Source organism: Dunckerocampus dactyliophorus, chromosome 11, assembly GCF_027744805.1.
Source record: "Dunckerocampus dactyliophorus isolate RoL2022-P2 chromosome 11, RoL_Ddac_1.1, whole genome shotgun sequence".
NCBI classification, from domain to species: domain Eukaryota; kingdom Metazoa; phylum Chordata; class Actinopteri; order Syngnathiformes; family Syngnathidae; genus Dunckerocampus; species Dunckerocampus dactyliophorus.
Window position 1 is genome coordinate 15,741,068 of NC_072829.1, and position 10,338 is coordinate 15,751,405.

The 10,338-nt window shown below is 41.0% G+C and overlaps 1 protein-coding gene across 2 annotated transcripts in view; it reads right to left on the minus strand.

The window, feature by feature from the left end:
* Positions 1-338: 338 nt before the first annotated feature.
* The window catches only part of spdl1 (spindle apparatus coiled-coil protein 1), a 23,015-nt gene continuing 13,015 nt past the window's right edge, over positions 339-10,338 (minus strand). For both annotated transcript variants that reach the window (XM_054792804.1, XM_054792806.1), the window contains exons 7-14: positions 9,325-9,435; positions 7,395-7,535; positions 5,800-5,900; positions 5,584-5,704; positions 4,836-4,902; positions 2,105-2,287; positions 1,963-2,038; positions 339-914 (exon numbers count right to left, since the gene is read on the minus strand). In XM_054792804.1, the coding sequence (XP_054648779.1) occupies positions 767-914; positions 1,963-2,038; positions 2,105-2,287; positions 4,836-4,902; positions 5,584-5,704; positions 5,800-5,900; positions 7,395-7,535; positions 9,325-9,435 (948 nt within the window). In that variant the 3' untranslated portion in view covers positions 339-766. The remainder of the gene's footprint in view (positions 915-1,962; positions 2,039-2,104; positions 2,288-4,835; positions 4,903-5,583; positions 5,705-5,799; positions 5,901-7,394; positions 7,536-9,324; positions 9,436-10,338) is intronic.

Consider the following 10,338-nt stretch of genomic DNA (forward strand, 5'->3'; position numbering starts at 1 on the left):
CTCTTTTTTTCAATTTTTTTTCTCCATTTCCCCCTCGGGGGCGCCGTAGGCTCTCAAAAAATGGTGATGCCACCTCCAAATTAGTTAAACAGTGAAAAAGCGGCACTTTCATTGCCGATTTTAAGATGACAGCCTGGACATAGAGGACAAGAGTTTAGCCTAAGTTACCACAGTGATTGAGCTGCTTTACAACAGGCAAGTCCGGCTTTCCACTCAACAGAGCTCACTAACCCACTAAACTCGCTACGCACAATACCCCCTGCATTTATAAACTAAAACCCAACCAAGTCTGACTTTGAACTAATGATAAATAGGAATAAAGTGACAAATAAGCTTTACCATAGTATTTTATTTCTTTCATCTTTCATGGAAATGCAAAAAACGATCTTTTGTCATTTTGGCTTCATGTCCATATTTTTTTTTTTCCAGGAAATACTGGAGTTTTATTCGCTTTGCCCCCCACCCCACAAAAAAGATCATCTTATGGCAGTTACATTTACACCTGGTTATATTATCCAGTTAATAAATACTCTAGTATCATAGGCGTTCTATCCCCAAAAACAGGTCATATACAGAATATTAAAGTTCAGGTAAAAACTTAAAATGATTAATAAAACTGGATTGAAAGATTTCACGTCAGAAAGCCACTATATATTTACCTATTAATATTTTGAGTGTATGTTTTGTGTACTGTATACATACAGTATATAGAGAGGTTAGCAGACACACATACTGATATATAGTGTGATTGTATTGCAGTGGGGCCCTACTGCTGAGAGCACTGACTTTCCATACTGCTTTTAGAACCCACATGGATCGTCTCAACTGTTTGAGCTTTCCTTTTGCTTTCCTCATGTGTGTGTTGCTCCTGGTAATCCTCCCTCTTCACCGCACTGCAGTCTGTCACATTGGAGCTAAGGACCACAAAACAAAAATACAATCCACTTATTTAAAACAATACTGATTCCTCAAACATACAGACAATGGGGAGAAGTAAGTTTAGTCCCTTACAAAGATATGAACTGTGCAATCTTTTTATGCTAGATAGGTCAACAGAGAAAGGCAGAATGTAAAAAATAGTTCGGCAGCTGTCTGGAAGTCCTTGATCGGGAGTCTGGAGTCCAGGAGCGCTTGTGAGTGTGACCAATCACAGCGGAGTGGGCTCGGCGGGAGGCGTACCTGGAGGAGGGCCGCGGGTGGAGTAAATTACACAGACCGTTTGGGCGGGAGGCAGGAAACACTGCAGGAAGAGGTACAGAGTCTGGAAGATCTAGAAAGCTTTCTGTGCGGGTTATCGTGTGTAGCTGCTCTATAGGAGCCCAGAACTCAATACAAAGGCCCAAAAATGTGTATAATAGGTCCCCTTTAAATAAAGGCTCACTGCCGGATCTCAGTCCATTACAGCAAAGTGTCTTACTAATGCTTTTCTTGCTGACTATGCTCCCAATTCCCTTGACATCATCAACTCTCCTTCCTTGTCATTCTGGAAGGCTCCCTCACCCTTCTCCCAATCATCCTTACACCACCAGGTGAAATCTTGTATGGAGATACAGAGCGACGGTGATTGACTTATCTTGGATTTCTTGCATTTATCAGTGATTGCACCAATGGTGCTCTCTTTCTCACCAAGCTACTTCATGCTCTTGTAGTCCATTCCAGCTTTGTGTAGGTCTTGTTGATGGTCTTGGAGTCAATTCTAGTCTTGTGCAGCACTACAAATCCTGTTGATGGTCTTGTAGTCTATTCCAGTCTTGTGCAAATCGATTTGGTTTGAGCATAAAAATGATGTACTGTTCATATCTTTCTAAGGGAGATAAACGTACTAAATAAACAGGGGATCAAATACTTATTTGCCGCACTGTAATTTCTTCAGCATTTATATTTTGTGTACATTGTCAAACATTTTCTATGAAAAATTTTGAATCCTGCATGAATACTGCTGTTCACGCGCCAAACTCTGACCTGGGATTGGGGATGAAAAGCAGGTCATCCTCGCAGATCTTTGCACATTTTGCAGCTTTAGGCTCCATATGGAAATCTAAAGACAAAGCAAACAAGATATATGTTGCCATCATAAGGCAGTGTCATTGTGAGTCCAACACACCTTCTGGCAAGCTCTCCGCAGCAGTGGGACTTGTGTCTGTCTCTGGAATCATAGCAGGTGTGATGGATGTTTTCTTTGAAACGGTCTGCTTGTCCTTTTCAAGTGCACTTTTCTCAGAGGGTGGTACGGTATCAGTAGGGAGTTTCTCTTTCATTGTACGCTTGGATAAGTAAGTGTGTCTCTCTGCAAACAACATGACAAAAAGGCACACGGTGCATCCACAAAGTCATCACAATACTTCACTCTTTCCACATTTTTACTATATATTATTGGTGTATTATTTGTAAAAAAAACAAATTGAAATACAAGTCATATGTAGTATTCTGGTCACTACGTCACTGATGTTACATTGATGAGAAAATACCTTAAGTTAAATTACTTTAAGTCAGCCATGACATGTTCGACATGAAAAAATAAAGTTCTCCTTCCATTCCATGTGGAAATGCTAGCTTTTGGCTTCATAATTTGTCCTTCTTCCCCACTCCGTTTGAAAACCTTTCTTAAGTTTAGAATAAATAAATTGGTTTGGTTTGGTTTATTTGAACATGAAGGTTACAGTGGAATACATCTCATGAATCCTCCTTTCACAGTTCCACATGTCCAAAAGGAGTAGGAAGAAGCAAAGCTTCTTTAATCCTACCCCCCATCCATTCCACATCTAGTACAGTACATGTTGTTCACTTCCTGCATTCCACGTCATATTCTCTATAATAATAACCAACTAATTTTTTCGTATATTATGATCCCCAGGAATTTATATTCTTTCACTTTTTCAATGTCCACTCTGTTAATTTGTATTCGGTCGTACGTGTCCCTTCTGCTATTTCCAAATAGCATTATTTTTAGTTTTACTTAAGTTCAAGGATAATCTGTTTCTGTCAAACCATGACTTTAATATGACCTTTGTAATGAGTTCTTGTGTGCTTTCCCCAGAACAAAAGGCAGTGGTATCATCTGCAAATAATACCAACTTTAAGTCCTTTGTTACTTTACAAATGTCGCTGATATACAAATTGAACAGTTTTGGTCCCAATATGGACCCCTCGGGTACTCCACATGTAGTGTATATTTTGTCTTCCAATTTTGGTCCAATATTTAATTGACTAGTAAATAAACTAGTTAGCATGCTATGCTTAAAAGAAAACTGCACTTTTTTTGAGGAATTTTGCCCATCATCCACTATCCTTATGTGAGACATGAACAAACACACGTCTTTCCCTTTTCGGTGTTCTAATGAGAGAAAAATCAGCTGGCACGAGGCAGCTAACAATGCACGTAATGGGATACACCTATTAGGCCATCTTTAACGGCAACAGTGTTCCACGTTACCTGCATATTAACCAAGCTACAGTGACATTGATATTGTAGGAGATAACACCAAAGAACTGCTTTCCTGGCGTAGTGACTCAGCTACTGGAGTTGCTGCATCGCCTGCGAGTTTGGAAAAGTTAATGCTAGGTTATAAATTATGCTTTGCAGGTGTATAGTAAGGTCTATTCAGGGGTTCTGGAGAGGAGGATCCGCCAGATAGTTGAATCTCGGATTCAGGAGGAGCAGTGTGGTTTTTGTCCTGGTCTTGGAACTGTGGACCAGCTCTACACTCTCAGCAGGGTCCTTGAGGGTGCATGGGAGTTTGTCCAACCAGTCTACATGTGTTTTGTGGACTTGGAGAAGGCATTCGACCGTGTTCCTCGAGGAATTCTGTGGGAAATACTCCGGGAGTATGAGGTATCGGACCATGTATCGGTCTGTTGTGGTGAAGAGAGAGCTAAGCCGAAAGGCAAAGCTCTCAATTTACCGGTCGATCTACGTTCCTACCCTCACCTATGGTCATGAGCTTTGGGTAGTGACCGAAAGGACAAGATCGCGGGTGTAAGCGGCCGAAATGAGTTTTCTCCGTAGGTTGGCTGGGCTCTCCCTTAGAGATAAGGTGAGAAGCACAGTCATCCGGGAGAGATTCAGAGTAGAACCGCTACTCCTCCGCATTGAGAGGAGCCAGATGAGGTGGCTTGGGGATCTGGTCAGGATGCATCCCGGACGCCTCCCTGGGGAGGTGTTCAGGGCAAGTCCGACCGGTAGAAGGCCTCGGAGAAGACCCCAGACACAGAGAGACTATGTCTCCCAACTGGCCCGGGAACGCCTCGGGATCCGCCGGGAGGAGCTGGACGAAGTGGCCGGGGAGAGGAAAATCTGGGCCTCCCTGCTTAGGCTGCTGCCCCCGCGATCCGATCTCGGATAAGCGGTAGAAGATGGATGGATGAATGGAGGTGTATAGTCGAAGGTTGTGGCAATAAACGGAAACGTTTTGTGTTCAAGCCTCAAATAAGGATTGTGGATGATGGGCAAAATTCCAAACAAAGTGCAGTTTTCCTTTAAAAGCAGAGACCGTCTCATGTCCCTGCAGTGATACCGTAGCCTGCGCATAAAAGTTGCGCATTGTGGTGTAAATAATAATAGGAGTTTAAAGGTGACTATAGGGGTGTTATTTCAGGTCCACAGGGCTCTAATAATGATAAAAAAAAAAAACATTCAGAAAGTCATAAACTGGTTTCTATGCTTTAACAGTGAAATATTCCATTTATTGATACCTAATCAAATTTTGCGGATTCATTCATTTTTCTCCTCAGCATTTTAAACACAACACCCCTTCATGACAACATGGAAAAAAAAATCCACACAATGTGGAAAAAGTGAAGGGCTGTGACTGCTGTTTTTAGTTTTTAGCAGTTACCTTTGGGTTCATATTTGTGTTGTAGCTCCTCCACTCGAAGCTGTAGTCTGATCTTATCACTCTGGGCCTGTCAGAGGAATAACACACATTGAAAATCAAGCAAAGAAAATCTTTTGCTGTAATGCTCCTAAAAATAACACCACATAAACACAAATCCACAACATGGACGTAACCAGATGAAGTGTATCTGTCCATCCTCTGACAACATCCATCGATTGATATCAGTCAATCTGCTGATGCGGCAAAGGCTTTTCTGCTGTTGCTATGGACTCTTGTGGTTTCAGAGTGTGTAAAAAAAAAAAAAAAACACACACACACACACACACACACGCGCGCGCACACACACATACAGCGTTGCAGACCAGTGTTTCCCATACATTCATAACTAAATTCAAACATTTACAGTTAATCCGTGTGATCGGTATCAGCCAATTTCACTCATGGACAATCGGTATCAGAATCAACAAAAACCCTGATCAGAGCGTACCTAAATTTAATACAATTTAATCTAACAAATATTACAATTTAAGTTGTAAATGTAAGTCAGTGCTTCTGATAGTGTTTAGGCCAGCTGTGAAGGCTTTGCTGGCCCTGACTGGACACCACTGGTGTATGATGGAACCTTGGTTAGCATCATTAATCCATTCCAGAAGGTCAAGACAGGGGTGTACGCTAACCAACGTTCCACTGTATAAACACGCACGCACGCACGCACGCACGCACGCACGCACATTCTACAGCATTGTACCTTTTTAACAAGACGTTCAGAGGTGAAGAGTTTTCTTTCCAGTTCCAGAGCTTTCTGGCTTTCGGACAAAGACTTCATCCTTTGCAGGGAAAGTTCATCTCCTAAACGTTGGACATCCTTACTGCACATATAAATAAAATAAAATAAAATAAAATGGTGATACAGCATGCAAGCAATGTCCAATGTGCATATTCCAGTGGAAAAAACTTTACTCACATTGTATTGTCAAGCTTCATTTTGAGGAGGTCAGTATAATATGTTTCATCCTGGCCATCGCTAACTGGGGGGAGATTACTCTCCTGGGTCTTCAGCAATGTCTATTAACAAACATGCATGCATGTACTTATATCAGTATTTTGAATATACAGTGCTGTGAATACAGCAGTGGAGGATATTTGTCCATCTTTTTGTTAGTACAGCGACTACTTCCTGTTTGAGGGCTGAGTCACTGTAACAGTGACAATGACCTCAATAACTGCATGTAGTTTTATCCAAATGTTGTCCAAAATTGAACTGACTGTGTTTGTCTTTGAACCATGCATCTTTCCATGTGCATAAAAACTCACTTAAATGGGACATAATTAATGATAAAAGCAGCTGGAAATCTCACATTATACAACATAAAGACTTAATTCCTGAATAAAACAAAACACATTCTAGACCAAAAATCACTGCATCCTCTTTACAGTTCTCTGCTGTCAAGATGGGAAAGCACTACAAAAGTACACTTCAATCAACAAACTACAAACTACAAATATTGAAATTCACTCATTTGGTACATTTTGAAACAGATCATCCACAAAACAAACACTAACCTGCTACACTAATAACGTAAAACATTTTTTCCAACAAGAAATGTATTTGTGTGGTCATAGAACACTAAAAACGTGTATCATATCAATATGAAGAGTAAAACTATGTAATGTTTTAGAAACAGAACAAACATGATGAACACACACACACACACACACACACACACAGCCGTGATGAGTGAGACAGAGAGTCAAGATACAAGAGAACAGAGCAAATCCAGTCCATATCGATATGAACGATACGTCTGTTTTGATATCATGCTTAAAAGAAATAGCGATATTTAAAAAAAAACAAAAAACAATCGCCCAGACCGAGCATCCAGGAAAAAAAGAAGCCAAAATATTCATGCCCCGACAAAGAAAAGCCAAACACCTGTGTGGTGTTTACATGCTTTCCCCCTGTGTTTGCGTGGGTTTGCTCCAAGTACTCCTGCTCCGTACCACTTAACAATTCTATGTTAATTGTATATTCTAAATTGTCCATAGGTGTGAATGCTTGTTTGTACAGTAGATCCCCGTACATTCGAGATTTAGTGGTCACTGTCATACAAATTTGAGAATTTTTGTCTATTTTTTTTTTTTTTAGGATTCCACACTTGACCGCACCATAGTGGAGTGCTGTGACTGCTGACACCGTGACTCGGATCCCATCTGTTCATGGATCATCAAACACTATCATTCATTAGTGCAGAGTAAATACTGTATGCTGTACATTTTATACTTTAACTCATTCAATCCCAGCCATTTTTCAAAAGACATCCTCTTCAGTACCGGCCATTTTAGACGATTTTGACTGAGCTTTCAAGGCACTCAGAAAACCAGCCAGTATCTGGTGTGACCACCATTTGCCTCATGCAGTGCAACACAACTCCTTCGCATAGAGTTGATCGGGCTCAAAGAAATTGTCTCATCTCTTGTATATTTTGGAGCTAGCAGAAAATGTTCCCTGACAGAAGGGCATGAAACATGCCAGCTCATCTGCCGGTGATCAGCACTCACCTGCAACTTCTCCAGTTTCTGCAGTTTGCTCATCAAATGATGTATCTCTTCATTCTTTTCAGACAGCATTGACTGCAGTCTCTCAAGCTGAGAGGGGTCAGCCCTTGAACCTTGGAGCTGCATTAGGGTGGCAATCTGGATCTGCACAAACATGCATGGAGTACAGTATTTAGGTTTGACACAGTTTTACACCATTTACATTTGAAGAATTACATACTGTACATGCCGTACTTTAATGTTCAAGGGCTCAAAAATAGATGTACAAACGACATAATTTTATTGCAAGCAATATCTTGAAGGATTCGATATTTTGGAGTCAATGACTGCATCAGTCTGGAGCACCAAATAATGTCCTCCCTGGAGATGACGTGCTGCGAATGCAGCTCCCCAAATTTGGATCCACTTCTCTTTACAGATACGAGGGTTTCAAGGCTGTTGCTTGGCAACTAAACGTTTCTGCTCCCGCCACAGATTTTCAAGGAGATTTATGGACGCATGGACTGGCTTGACCACTGAAGGATCTTAATGTGCCTCTTCTCGAGCCACTCCTATGCTCAATGTCATGTTGTAAATCCCCTAATGGATCTCATTCGGGATCCATTAGGAATCAAATTTTTTATTTTATAGTCTTGGCGATCCTTTTTTTTTTTCTTTAATAAGAAACTTTTGTTACAAACATGAATTTGTGGAATTGAAAATGGTTGAAAATAGCTCTTCAAAGCATTAAAAATAATGCAACCAAAGTATTGCTGAATTTACTGTTTCATTACACAGCATGACCAACAATACTGTTGGGCTTTTGTAACAAACTTCTGAGTCAGGTCCCTAGTCCAATAAAATATCCAATAAAAGTCCATCCAATAAAAAAAATGGGCATGCAAAATACTTTTAGGGTAGGACTACTGTTAATCATTTGACATGGTAATAGATCAATGTGTGGTGTGATTTACAATAGGACCTTTTTTTTTTTTTAAACAAAATCTCTTCAACGCAATAGTAATTTGACAGTCCCTAGTATAAACAATTACAGGTTACAGCGGCACTTCCAGCGCGTGTTCCCCGCACCATGACACAGCAGTCTAAGCAGCGAGGCGGAACTACCACTATAGCTACAGAGCCGAATGTCCAATGTCAAATGTGAAACTAACTTCACCACGGTACACGCCATGTCTGCATGGTGGTGTTGCCTTTTCATCTTCTTGCGGGTGGCGGGAGTCAAGTGGCAACCAGCTTTGGGGCGCATTACCGCACCTACTATTTTGGAGTGTGGCCCAGCGTTATGAACATTATACAGCAACCGGATCGGTCCGATTTCGTGGCGGAGATGAGATCTTCAACATACAGCGGAGCGGCAGCCGATCCCGATCCTGAAGATCGGTTTGGAACATCCCTAGTTGTCATCCACTATTACACAGTACGAGTTCCCGTTCATCAGTCTCTCAATGTGGTGAAGTCTTCCTGTATCCTTAACGGAGAAACATCCCTAAAGCAGAATATTTCCACCTCCATGCATGACAGTAGAGTTGGCGTCATTGGACTCATATTCACTATTTCTCTGCCTCCAAACTCATCCAGTCTACTTGATCCATGCAAAGAGCTCCATTTTGACCACATCATTCTCGTAAGCCTTATGCGCATCATTCATGTGTTTTCATTGCCCAACGTTCAGACGGGTCTGTACATGTGTCTTCTTGAGCAAGGGGACCTTGAGAGCACTGCAGGCTCTCAATCCATCACAGCAAGGTGTCTTTCTCATATTTTTCTTGCTGACTGGGCTCCCAACTCCCTTGAAATCAACCAGCTCCTCCCATGTCATTTTGCGCTGGTCCCTCACCTTTCTTACAATCATCCTTACCCCACTAGGTGAAATCTTGCAAACAAAAGCTATGGCCTCAGGAGGATGAATAAATGAATATTTAAAAAATGTTACCTTCATGTGCTGCAACTGCTGCTTGTTGAAAGCATGCTGTGTTTGGAGAGACTCATACTGGACCTTCATGCTGATGAGTTTTCTCTCCATTTCAGCACGTTTATCCTCCAACTGAAATACAACAAAAGTGTGTTGATATTAACAGAGTAACGTCATATAGCGTCTGTACACATCGGACTGGAGAACAATGCAACATTTCATTTAGACTGCATTTAAAAGGCGATAACAACATGAAAAACCAGAGAGCTGTCTATGGGTGAAAACAGGCAATTGTGAATCTGGGAGAAGATCAGAACCATTGCAAACATTGATAATAGCCAGTACAACCGTGTGGAATGTCATGAAGAAGAAAGAAACCGCTAGCATACAAAAAACAGATCAAACAGATTACAAAAGAAATATTGCGAGAACTATAAAAAAAAAGACCGTAAAGCAACTGTTAGTAACATCCACAACATCCTCAGGCTCATTGCAAACTCATCTCTGTAATTTTTTTTTTTTTTTTTTTTTTAGCAAATTACAGCCTGGCCTTCCTATTTTCCCTGCTAATGAATGGTTTGCATCATCTGGTGTAGCCATTGTACTTTTGTTCATGAAGTCTTCTATCAACAATAGATAGTGATACCATCACTTCTGCCCTCTGCAGGTTGTTCTGATGTCACGAGCAGTTGTTTTAGGGTCTTTCTTTACATCTCTCACAATGTTTCTATCATCACCTGCTGATGTTTACCTTGGCCTACCTGTTCCACAGCTGTTATTTAGTACAGCAATGGCTTCTTCTTCAGGACATTCGAAATGGTTGTACTGGCGATGTATGATCAATGTTTGAGCAAAGTTTCTGATTGATTTTCCACCTTCTCTCAGATTCACAATTGCTTGTTTTTCACCCATAGAAAGCACTCTGGTTTTCATATTGTTTTCACCACTAAATGCAGTACACACAGGTAAAACCTCTTACCCGATCTGAAATGGAGCACAGACATTCGGTGCTATTTATTATGATTGAATAAAAAA